General features: G+C 39.9%; 2 protein-coding genes across 5 annotated transcripts in view; one reads left to right on the top strand and one right to left on the bottom strand.

The window, feature by feature from the left end:
• Positions 1-13,241, bottom strand: part of CNST (consortin, connexin sorting protein) — a 45,210-nt gene extending 31,969 nt beyond the window's left edge. For 3 of the 4 annotated variants that reach the window (XR_002111866.1, XM_003203990.3, XM_019612762.2), the window contains exons 1-2: positions 11,543-13,241; positions 11,135-11,245 (exon numbers count right to left, since the gene is read on the bottom strand). The gene's annotated coding sequence lies outside the window, so the exon portion shown is untranslated. Of the gene's footprint in view, positions 1-15; positions 61-11,134; positions 11,246-11,542 lie in introns of those variants that run through there. The other variant, XM_019612761.2, reaches the window with a different exon arrangement.
• LOC104909669 (kinesin-like protein KIF28P) overlaps positions 12,873-13,247 on the top strand; it is an 11,194-nt gene continuing 10,819 nt past the window's right edge. Inside the window, exon 1 of the mRNA XM_031552177.1 lies at positions 12,873-13,242. Coding sequence (XP_031408037.1) covers positions 12,873-13,242 — 370 coding nt within the window. The remainder of the gene's footprint in view (positions 13,243-13,247) is intronic.

Consider the following 13,247-nt stretch of genomic DNA (forward strand, 5'->3'; position numbering starts at 1 on the left):
AGTGGTTCTAGTTACATGACTAATAGCATAGCTGATCTTCACAGCAGTGCTCAGTGTTATAACTGAAGTAACAAGAAAAACAAAAAGATAAACAAAAAGCACCACCTCCTCTTAAATCCGTGGCCAAAATAAAAACATTCTTATCGCATAAGATCAGTTTGTCTGAAATAAAAATAAACCAGGAAGAAACAAAAGCCAAACAACTTTCATTTCTGTTACTCATGGCACCACAACAAACATGTAGACAGGTTAATTCTTTTACAAGATCTAGATGCAAATAGAACCTGTTTATTAACTCAGATTGTCAGTTTATTTTCAAGAGAACATCCAACATGTCTTCAGTATATACACAGGCAGATGGTTTGCTAATAAAAAAAAAAAGATCCACCACCTACTCTCAACAGGGGTCAATTTTCCCTTTTAGTGAACATGCAGCCCTAATCAATGCTGCAATTAAGCACACAGTTACAAGAAAAAAGCATAACTCTTAGTAGCAGAGTTATGTGGTACTTACAGAGGACTTTATTATTTGGTTTCCTCAGCTTTTAGAAGCATAGAAATACTGCTGGTTTAACTTAGCAACTTTATAGATGAAATGCAGCTCTGTTACATACATCTCTTTAGATTTGTCTCAAGTATTTTAAAAATTAAAGCAAAAAAATGGCTAGCAGTCTTGTAGTATGGAAGAGCTTTGACAAGGTTCGTAAGTTAGCTTTCTATCCTTTCCTTCAAAGGAAAAAGCGTTTTAGGAAAACTGTTTCACCGAATTCTTAGGTACTGTGTTCTGGAATATACAACTGAAATAACTAAAATGCACATTTACTAAATATGCAAGATATTGTTTCATTTTATTTGCTAGAAGAATTCAAGTTGCAGAATAAAAATGAAAAAATGCCAGGGAGAATAAATAAGCATTCCTCTGTAACTTAACAAGCCAGGACTGTTTACCCCTTCATTACTGACCAAGGTGATAAGAAAGTCAATCTACAGTAAGTTTGACGATGATACAGTGGGAGGTTGTGCTGCTATTCACAAGGACCTTGACGGGCTGAAAACAAATGGGATGATGGGAACTTAATGAAGTTCTATAAAGGAAAATGCAAAGTCCTCCACGTGGGAAGGAATAACCTCATGCACTAGTACAGACAGAGGATCACCCAGACGGAAAGTAGCCTGCAAAAATGGCCTCGAGGTCCCTGCAGGCAGCAGTTGATCACCAGCCAGCAAGAAGCCTTTATGGAAAAGATGACAGCAGCATCTTGGGCTGCATTATGATAAGCAAGTCAAAGGAGGTGATCCTTCCTCTCTACCCAGCACTGGTGAGATACACCTTGCTGGGTCCAGTCCTAGGCTTGCCTTTAGCAGAAAAATATGGACATACTGAAGCAGCTCCAGGACAGGGACAAAGAGAGGATTAAGAGTCTGGAGCATCTGTCAGAGGAGGTGAGGCCGAGAGAGCTGTAATTGTTCAGCCTGCAAAGGCTCAGAGAGAATTTATCAACATATATAAATATAAAATGAGGAAGTAAGGGAGATGCGTCAGACTCTTCTTAGAGTCTCTCTCTTTCTCAGAGAAAGGAGAAGAGGCAATTGACACAAGCTAAATATAAGAAACACTAAACATAAAACTTAGTTTCACTAGTAAGGGTGATTGAACACTGGAAAGGTGTTACTCAGAACAGGTTGTGGAGTAGCCATCCTTGGAGATTTTCAAAATGCAACTGGACAGAGTCCTGACCAATCCACTCCTCTTTCTTCACTATATCAAATATTCTGCCCTTCTGTGACTGCCCTCTACACTTGTCCTGACACAACTTGTTAGTATTCCTGAGTTTATTGCTAAAACGCTTCCTTCTTAACACAGCATACATTTTGTTGAGATAACAGCTGCCAGGAAGTGTGCTAAAATAACTTTTAGTAGTCAACCCCTTATTAGCAGAAGTTTACTTCTCCTCCACTGAGGTATTCTTGGGTCACTCCATCAAATACCGTTCTACTGGTTCAACAGGAGTGGCAAGACATGGGCAGCTACACCTGCCCTTAGATAATACTTCAATCAGTACATGCTCTGTGAAGGTTAGGAATTGGAATGACTGTGTGCCAGGTGCCCATGGTGTTTTCAGAAAGAATGCTCTAAGAGTTCCTTGTAAGCACACAGAGGCTGATGAGCCACCAGCAGATGGGCAATGCAAAAGCAAAGTCAGTACAACTCATTTTCTGCTTCCAACCTGAAGAGTTTGTTAGCCATTTCCAGCCATACCTGTCCAACAAAAAAGTACTGCCTTCCCTATAACATATGTGCATCTTAAAAAAAAAAAAGCAACAAAACTCAGTCTAGAAGATTAATTAATTGTACACTGAAGTGGGAAAGATGCAAGTTGTAATTTCTTTTGTCAAACTAACAAGAGAAACAGCTTTTTTCAAGTACCAGAAAGACAAGGAAGGGATCTCAAGAGGAGATGCTCGTGTGAAGAAAGTATCTGTCCATAAGAGGGATGCTCCTTATTCAAGTCCCTTTCTCTTCAAGAGTTAAACACGAAAAGAAGAGCTAAAAGGAGAACAGAACTTAACTATTCCTGTAAGAATCAGAACCAGAATATGTTTGTTATAGACACACACACAGAAGTAACAGTCATTGATGGTAACTGTTCTAAATCATTTAGGAAAAAAAAAAAAGAAAAAAGCCCAAATACCATGTTAAACTTGAGAGGTTTAATTCTTACTCTTCCTAGCACATGGAACAGTATTTATTGCTGCCCCACTCAGCTCATGGATTGAATGGTACATCAAATAAAAGAGGTTAGAGTGCATTGCCCAAAGCCAATGAGGAATTAGTTTTATCAGCAATAATTAAAAACCAGGACGTCCTGTGATGTTCTACCACTGTTTTGCATCTATCAGTAGGCAACTGCTCTTCCTTTCAACAGCTATCACTGGGAAAACAGAAACATTTAAACAAGGTGTTTCCTATTAGATTGCAAAATGAGGAAAAGATGCTTTTGATAAATGACATTTTATACAGAGGAAGTTAACATTTTGATGGAAAATATTAAGTCATTTCCTTGTGGCTAAAATGACAGTCCTCAAGCTGAGACACTGGACAGCCTTTGCAGCCAATGCAGGACAACTTTTTTTGGTTTATTGTCTGAAACACAATACTATTCCAAATAAAATCAGCCTTTAAAATCTACTTACTAAAACTCAGAGAAAACCCAAAAAGAGCTAGGTCAAAGAATTCAGATGGGTCCTGCTCTTGAGCTTTTGAAGGAATTCCACTTTCTCCTCCTTGCTCAACACATTTCCAAGTTATTTTGCTGTTATTACAAAAATGGAATTAAATCTACTAGTTATTTGAAGTATTTTTAAAAGACCGTTAACATACAGTTACTCTATTTGCTGTTTTGCCATTGAAAGAAATGGTATGCAAAAACATACTACGGAAAAAAAAAAGTTTGCTTTTTTGGTCTTTTTCAATCTTGGTGATTCTATGATTCCCAAGTACGTACTTCCTCCCCTTACTGTCTGTCCAGAATTGACTGGAAAGCTGCCTGATGGAAAGGGACCTTGGTGTACTAATGGGCAGTCGGCTGAATATGAGCCAGTACTGTGCCCAGGTGGCCAAGGAGGCCAATGGCATCCTGACTTGTATCAGGAATGGTGTGGTGAGCAGGACTAGGGAAGTCATCCTGCCCCTGTACTCGGCACTGGTGAGGCCTCACCTCGAGTACTGTGTTCAGTTTTGGGCACCTCAATATAGAAAGGACATAGAGGTGCTTGAGCAGGTCCAAAGAAGGGGAACAAAGCTGGTGAAGGGCTTGGAAAATATGGGGACCTATGAGGAGAGACTGAAGGAACTAGGGCTGTTTAGTCTGGGAAGAGGAGGCTGAGGGGAGACCTTATTGCTCTATTCCAATATCTGAAAGGTGCTTACAGCGACAGCGGGGTTGGTCTCTTCTCACTGACGACAGATGATAGGATGAGGGGAAATGGCCTCAAGTTGTACCAGGGGAGGTTTAGGTTGGATATCAGAAAAAACTTCTTCACAGAAAGGGTTGTTAAGCACTGGAATAGGCTCCCCAGGGAGGTGGTTGAGTCACCATCCCTGTATGTGTTTAAAAACAGTTTGGATGTGGTGCTCAGGGACATGATTTATTGGAGGGTTGTCAGAGTTAGGGTAGTATGGTTAGGTTGTGGTTGGACCTGATGATCTTTAAGGTCTTTTCCAACCTGAGCCATTCTATGATTCTATGACATAGAAGCTAACAATGGGTAGAATCATGCTGACCTCAAATAAAAAGAGAGGATGAATGAAAGTGCTTCAATTCAAACTGTTGCACACATTAAGCATATATAATCATGATAACAGTACTACAAATAAAAATAGGATGGAAAATACTTGCCAAGTGGCTAAAAGACAAAATCTAAATTGAAGAAATTAGTTATATGCTTGCTTGAATACAGACAGTATATATATTGTAGAAATATCCTGGCACACACTTCTTATTTAAGTAAATCAACTTCCATTTTAAAAAGGCCATACTCTTCAGTGTTCACTCTCATGTAGTTCCTATAATTTCAGCAACTTTTTTAGTTGGTCGTTTCTGTGTATGTGTACCGTGACTTCCTTTCATCAATCCTTACTAAGGGAACATTACCTTAAATACGGTTGTTTGGACGAAAAAAATGAAAGATCTGAGGTAAAACTTCTAGAGGGAAAGGGACAGCACAAGATGTGGTAACAGGTACTCAGCCTGGAAAGGTTGCCATATGAACAAGCAAGCAGGCTGGCTAGAGATGTGGATTTGCCATCTTCTTAAAGAAGAAATTAAGCAAGACTTAATTTTGAGGACAGGAAAAAAAGAGATAGCACCTAGGATTAAGGGAATTTAATTTTCTCTATTGTTGCAGGGCTCTTGTCTCTTGTTTTCATATATATTTATTATTATTTTTAATACAAAATTTTGGTTCTGCTAAAACATGGTATTTTTACAGAGTTAAGGCTTTTGCCTTTTGAAAAAAATAAAAAGAAAAAAAAAGGAAAACAGCAGAAAACGTATAGATTGAAGAATGACAAAATGTAACCTATTTATCTCTTAAAAGAAAAATAAATGTGATGATCTTTGTGAGAGCCAGCGTGGAAGTACATTGTAAGACAACACTGAAATGTTACTATCTCATTTCATGTTGACAACAACCTTTCACAAATTAATCTAGACTAACGTGAAAACTAGCATAGCAATACAAAATGAAATGTATACTACAAATTATTACTATTGCAAATTAATTTCTGCATGCATTTATAACAGAAATGCTAAGTCAGGGCTTGAACCAGAGATTGAGCACCTGGTGGGAAGGCAGGGCCAACCCAGGGGAACTCAGGTGCGTGTAATGCCCCTGAGTGACTGGAAGGGGTGGAGCCAGGATCCAGCCCTTCTCAGACCTCATTTAAGGGTTGGCAGTGGAGGTGAGGGCATTTCTTGCTGGGGGGGGGGGGTCCCTGCCTACCTGAGGCCTTCTGAAGGTAAGTAGCTCTTTTCCTTTATTTCTATATCCATGGCTGCTGTATTTGGGCTCGTTCCCATTTGCTGCAGCCAAAGCCTTTGCCACCCTGCTATTATTGCAGTACTTTCTATCCTGTTACAGCATGTAAGATGATTGATTTTTATTTAATGAACAATTGTATTTATTTCTAAAATGAATATGTAATGAGTGAGAGGAAACAGTGCAGTAGCTAGTTCCTTTGTGAAAGTGCCATTTCTCTACAATTGCTTACTCTGTATTGTGTTTTATGCACAGTATTTAGTGGTTGGAATGCTTCTGTTTCTAAAGAAAGGCAAAAAAAAAAAAACAACCAACAACTTATAAATACTTCAGTTTTACAGCCTGACATCCCTGCAGTAAAATACTACCATGCTGTGAGCACAAGCTCATTAGTGGTTTACCATTTCACAAGATAGCCTTAGGTACAATCCCATTACTGGATAGCCTCTGTCTGAGAGAATCTCATTAACTTTCTTCAGTTGGCCCTATGTCCTGATTTGAAATAAGGTACTAGACATGAAATTATCTTCCTACATGTTTTTTGCTTCTATTTCACGATTTAGGAGGTCTCACTCCTTTCAAACATGCTAATTTCAGTATTCTCCAAGTTGTACACAGAAGCAGGAGTGGCTTATCTAATATCTGAATTCACAAAACATCTGAGCGTGAGCAGCTTGGTCATTTGGTACTTTCTGACATTGAAGTCATTGAAGATACTTCAGGCTGATGATCCTCGTGTCTGTGCCCGAGAAGATTATAGAGCAGATCCTCCTGGAAACTAGGCTAAGATATATGCCAAGTGAGAAGAGGATCTAAGACAGCCAGCACAGCTACATCAAGGGAAGATCATGACTGACCAATCTGGTGGCCTTCTGTGATGGAGTGACAGCATTGGTGAACAAAGGAAGAGCAACTATGTCTACCTGGACTTCTGCAGAACTTCTGACATGGTTCCACTCCATCCTCATTTCTAATCATCTCTAAATTAGAAATATATAGTGTAGGGAAAGGGGGAGGTTATCCAGCACTGTTTTGGATGGTCACTGCCAGAGGGTTGTGATCAATGGATCTACGTCCAGGTAGAAGTCAGTGACAAGCGGTGCTCCTCAGGAGTCTGTCTGGGGTATGGTGCTCTTTAACATCTTTATCAATGATACACTCAGTGGGACTGAGTGCATTGTGGGCAAGCTTGTTGATAACACCAAGCTGAGTGATGCTGTTGATACAATAGAAAGAAGGGATGTCATCTGGAGAGACCCGGACAGGCTTGAGAAGTGGGCAAACATGAACTTAATGAGGTTTAATAAGACCAAGTGCATGATACTGTACCAGGGTTGAGGCAATCCTGGATATCTCTGCATACTGAGAAGAACTCATTGAGAGCAAAACTGTGAAGAAGTTGGGGGTCCTGGTGGATGAAAATCTGGACATGAGCCAGTAATGTACTCTTGCAGCCTGCAAGTCCAATAGTATCACAGGCTGCATAAAAAGATGGCCAGCGGAGAGAGAGGGAGATGATTGTCCTTCTCTACTCTGTCCCTTTGAGGCCCTAACCGGAGTACTGCATCCAGGCCTGGAGCTGGAAGAAAAGGCTCCAGGAAGACCTCATTGTGGTCTCCCAGTACTTGAAGGGAGCTCATAAACAAGAGGAAGATGGACTTCTTACACTATCTAATGGTAATAAGACAAGGGGAAGTTTTTCCAAAGTAAAAGAAGGGAGATCAGCTTAGATGTTAGGTAGAAACTTTTTACTCAAAGGGTGGTGAGGCACTGGAACAGGATGCCTACAGAAGTTACCTGGAAGCATTCAAGGCCAGGCTGGATGGGGCCCTGGGCAGCTTGATCTGGTGGGTGGCAGCCCTGCCCATGGCAAGGAGGTTGGAACTAGATGATCTTTAGTTTCTTCCAACCTAAGCGACTCTATGATCTTTACAGTTTAAAAGAGCTGGCATAATGTGGTTTTGAGAGGAAGTTCTACATGCTATTTTCAACTTCTAAGCTTCCCAGTCATGCTGCTTATTCACAGCTTTGCTAAACAATGATAAACATACACTGCTAGGCATAATCTACTCTTCCAAATGTACTATTACTACAAGAGTATGTCTCAGTCACCAGCCAAATACAAGAGGTTTGCCTGGGAACGAATAATATGTTATTAAAACATGTTTGGATGAAAATCTCACTCTTTCATACAAGCTTTTTCAGCACTTCAGATACAAAATCATCCCCTTCAGTGTATGAAAAGTTTTGGATTTCAAGTTTTACTAGGTTTTATTTATGCATGAGATTAAGGTGGGACCTCACCATTAGCTAGAACAGTGACTAGGGACCTGAAGCATCTCCCTTATGAAAAAAGGCTGAGAGACCTAGAACTGTTCAGCCTGGAAAAGACTGAGAGGGGGTCTTATTAGTGCTTACAAATATCTAAAGGGCATAACCTATTGTAAGGAATCTGCTTTAGGAGGTGTGTTGGACTAGCTGATATCTAGAGGTCTGTTCCAACCCCTATGATGCTGTGATTTGATGTGTTAATTTTATCTTGTCTGCAGCAAAACACCCAAACATATGAGAGGTATCAAGATGGTGGAACAGAGTAGGAAGATGGAGAACTCTCATTGCTGCAGCAATTTTAAAAGTCTATGCAAACATGTGCAGCTGTTACTGCCTTTGGAGAAATTAATCTCCTTTGAAGCATTAATTGCAAAAGTAAAACACACAATCCTGTGATGCTAAAACCATTAAGAAAGAACTTCCAAAATGTGTGCTTTCAATTTCAATGACATTCTTCAAATAAACATAAGTCTTTCTAACAGATGCTGTAATTGCACATATATACCATATTTAATTTATTTTTAATGCCAAAGGTATTGTGAACCAGTCTCAATTTTCCCTGCAGTGTAATATTTTTCATAAGAAAATCTGCCCCACAGATAGTGAAAAGTAGTGTTAAAGCTCACATTATAAGCTCATGTGGTAGTCATTCTGTTTGGAGAGAGGAAGCAGTGCATTGAAACAACAGCAGAAAAAAATAAATATTCCTAAGAAATTTTGTTCCTAAAAACCAAGTGTTTAACACACCAAAATTGTCTATAGAAATATTTAAGAACTACATCATTTCTTCTCTATACTTGTTTATAAGTTAGCAAAGTATTTTCAAAGATGTTACAGTTATACAATAAAAAGATAAATAAATAATAAAGGATTAAAAATAAACCTTCAGCATGACAGACTCCTGAGCAAGACAGCATTGTCACAGTATTCAAACTAAAGACTTGTGAGAATATATATGCACAAAGCAGGTCTGGTGAATCTGGGAGTGCAGAATGTATTGATGTGTACATGTCAGGATTCAGTAACAAGGAACTCTGAGATAAGTAAGCAGTAGATGCACTTTTTTTGAATGTTTTATTCCTGCCTGCAAAGGTTTTTAGAGCATTTTTTTTTTGCATGCACACAGAAACTATTTGCAGTAAACTTAATGCAGATGAAAGATGCCAGATTGATAGCCTTAGGGACTGAGTTTCTCTGTATACGGAGAACAGATATAGCACAGAGTGAGAAAAGTTGTACCCCTGCCAGAATGCCATACAATACACAGCTTATGCAACAGTCTTCACACCACAGAACCCTTTGCCATGCCACTGAAAACGTTAAAAATATTGCTGCTTAGTGTTCATTATAAGGCAAAATATGATGTGGATGCTGTTATTAACATCCGCAGGGACACAATTCAAGTCATCAGCTCCTTTAAAAATGTTTATTTTTGTGCTGAATGGCTCTGTTGTCAGCTGTGAACTTTGCTGCACTGTTTGACAGGCTGAAAAGTCAAACTTATTCCAATAGAAAAATACCAAAGAAAAGTGATTTAACAGAGTTTTTTCAAGGAAGTTTATGGTCACATACATGAGTGTGCACCTAGTGCTCAGAATAACTTAATTGCTTCACTTAATTAGTATCTAGGAACTCTCTAGTGATCTGCATAGTTTGTCTAGCTCATTTTAAAGGTCAGTAATTCCCAATTAATCAGGTTTTATGTGTTTGTAATGCTATGCTGGAAGCTATACTGTCACATGTAGCAGACAAGCTTCTAAGGAACCTCGGACACTTCTCTTACTACTTCTCTTACTACTAATAATTTGGCTAAACAGCAAAAACAAACAAACAAACACAAAACTGAATCTCTCAAATCCAAGAGCCCAGCTGTTTTTCGCTGTCAACAGATTACACATAAAATAGCAGTAAGTCAAGCTTTATAAAGCATAGTGGCTCCAAATGTAAAATTACTGAGCTCATTATAAGGAACAAATTTTCATTTAATTGGAAGATTTCCAACACAAAGTTTGTTACCTGTTGGTTGTATCTTAAACCAAATTGTGGCACAGAATTAAATGCTACTGCATCTCTGGGACCTTTTTTGGTGCAAGTATGGTATTGCAACGGAGGGGTGGTGATGACAAGGGAACAAGACAAAACAATGAGACTACACAACAATTTAAAAATATATATATTCCTATGGCCTATTTCCAAAATTTTGATACTATTTTGCCATTTGATGAGTGCAGATGCTTACAGCACTTCTGAAGATATCTCTTACCACTCATCTATCATTTTCCTTGGTCACCATCTGAAGTATTACAACAAGATTAATGAAACAGACCAGGTAAAGTGCAAGTGAAAACAATAATTCTGTGACTCTGAAATGACTCTGCATTTCAGTAAGGCATAGAGTTATTTCTGTCAATTCAAGCACACAGCAAGTTATTTTCTTTTCATACTACTGACGCTAATATGATTAAGATTACATCTTACAATGATGCAATGACAAAATGTGATATGATGAATAAACAAGAAAATTTCTGAAATAAAGCTAGCAAACAATCCGTCTTCTGAGCCAAGGAGAGTCAAATGATGAGTATTGCTACCAAGATAAGAAAAAGTATGATCATGCAAACTTCCTTTAACATATGTATTGTTTTAGTACAAGACAGAAGTTCTTCTGAATTTGTATATACAGTGTGGGCATAAGAGTTTGAAAAGCCTGAGATCAATATGTTTATACTATGGCAATTCTCCCCTTCAGAAGTGCTTGTCAATATTTACTGTTGTTGAGTAGTAAATATTGACATAGCAAAATAACACTAAGAGACTAACTCTTTAAAATTAAAACAAATAAATAAACAAAAAACCTTGCTTGGAGACAAAAGTAAATGCAAAAGACATTTAGAACCACTGAGAAGAAGAGCATTCGTTTACTGATCTTCTTGACCCACACAAGTAATGAGCTCTTTAGGTTGAAACAGACTGGAATGCTTCTTATTTGTTCTCTATTTCAAAAAACAATAATTAGGAGGAAACAATTTCAGAGCAACCAACAATGATCTGAAATTATAAAGACATATGGCCCTATGACATAAGTCTGTAAATTCAAATATTTGTTTGTGGTAATAGCTAAATTAGAAAGTATAAGCCATGTGATCAGCTGTTAACTTACAAATAACCCCAACTTGATTGTTCAAATGTCTCTGGGATATACATTAGCGTATTAAATTATTTTCTGCATTGTAATTTTAAACAAGAGATGTACAGAGCTTACCATTTTCCTAAGGATTCAGTGTTTTTTCAAGGATGATGACCAGGTCAGAAAGAGGTAGTCACGTAGTCTTCTATGCATGCAAGATTTGGTATATTTAAATAGGGTAGGCTCCTTTATCAGGGAAAAAAAAAAAAAAGACAATCATAAATGTATAATGTAGCAATCTGTGGTTAAATGTAGGCAAGTAATATGCTAAGTTAAATGAAAATATGGAGAAAAACAAATAGTTTCTAGTGTTTTAAAGAATGTCAGGGCATAGCTTTGGGCCTCACTTAGCAAACACTAAGTTTGCTCTCTGACCAGCCCATACAAAGAAGACCCTAATGCTCCAGGCTATTTGAATCATAAAAACATCTGTGATGGAAAAGACCTTTGAAGTCATAAAGTCCAGTCATCAGCCTGACCTACCGAATCCCAAACCATGACCATCAGTGTCATGTCCACACATCTCTTAAATATCTCCAGAGATTGGGACTCCTGCACTTCCCTGGACAGTCTTTTTTAATGCCTGGACACTTTATCTTTGAAGACATTCTTCCTGAGATGCAGTCTAACCCTCCCCTGGTGCAACATGAGGTTACTGACTCATGCCCTATCATTTGTCACCCAAGGAATGAGACCAGCAACCTCGTCACTGTGACCTCCTTTCAGGCAGCTGTAGGGGGCCGTGAGGCCTTCTCTCAGCCTCCTCAGCTTCAGATTTAAACAGTTTTGCTGCTCCTTGTCGGTCTTGTTTTCTCATCCCTTCCTCACTATCTTTGCGCACACTCGAGCAACTCAATGTCCCTTCTGTAGGAACCAAACACAACATCCAAGGTGTGGTCTCACGAGTAATATGTACAAAGGGACAGCTGATTGGCAACAGATATTTCCAAAATTCTTTATTTAGTCTCTGAAGCTATGGTATAGAAAATGATGGTATAGTAGCTACAGTAAGCCATAGCTTACCAAGAAACTTCAACAAGAAATGCTGAATTAGGCCATTACTAACCATATTGTCTAGGAAAACCAAGTTCCCTTTGATGTTCTGAAAGATCTACAAATTACAGAATTAACAGACTAATTAGTAAGAGAGGAAAAAAGTCTATTTAAAACACCAAGTCCAGTTTAAAAATGGATCGAAGTCTATCCCATCATCCCGTCCATTTCCCTTAAGGAAAACTATTAAATAGTACTCAGTACAAACAGCAGAGTATTTAAAAATAAACTGCAGACAGGAAGAAGCGCTGCAGTCAGCAAAGGGTCTGCAGGCTTCACACATCTCAGCCCAGCCCCTGGGCACACATCTGGCAGACAGAAGATAGGAAAACCACACTTCTGTGTCCTAAGCTCCGTGGGGTGGAGATACATCAAACAGAATGACACTTTGTTCAGTAAGTGGATGAGTGTTCATTTCTTATTTTATGAATAGGGAAACGAGATCTGTGAAGACAACCCCTGGGCAGCCCGGTCTAGTATTAAATGTGGAGGTTGGTGGCCCTGCCTGTGGCAGGAGTGTTGAAGATTCACGATCCTTGTGGTCTCTTCCAACCCGGGCCATTCTGTGATTCTGTGAAGATGGAGAACTTGCACACAACCGCACAGCGTGTCTCTTTGTGAACCACTGATCTGAAGACTGCTCTGTTCCGTGGTCGCAGATCCCTGTCACCTCCTGCACGACCCACATGCAGTGGGTCTCTCTCCAGAGTTCCGTGTCTTGAGTGTTCGCCCACCTGCCCACAGGTGAAGGCAGGATGCGATGAGTTCCACTCAACACGCACACATTTTTAGGAGAGCATTTGGGAACCGGCGCTGCCTCCGGATTACCACCTCCGGTGCTGTCAGAGAGCGGACAGCGAGCGGGGAGGCCGCTCCGGGCCCGTCCTCAGCAGCGCCGCGGTGCACCTGCTGCGGGATCCGGGCTGACCGCTCAGCTGCGGCCGCGGGGATCAACCTCTGTCGGAAAGCCGAGACAAGCTCAAGCGAAAGACGCAGCTCCTGGGACACACACAAACACACGCACAAGCACACACACGCACACAACGCTCCGTGCGACCGGCGCGGCGGGCTGCAGCAACCCCCTGACCACAGCCGCCCACCGGGAACGGGCCACAGCGATCCCGCAGCCGGCGGG

This window comes from Meleagris gallopavo, chromosome 2, assembly GCF_000146605.3.
Source record: "Meleagris gallopavo isolate NT-WF06-2002-E0010 breed Aviagen turkey brand Nicholas breeding stock chromosome 2, Turkey_5.1, whole genome shotgun sequence".
NCBI lineage: Eukaryota > Metazoa > Chordata > Aves > Galliformes > Phasianidae > Meleagris > Meleagris gallopavo.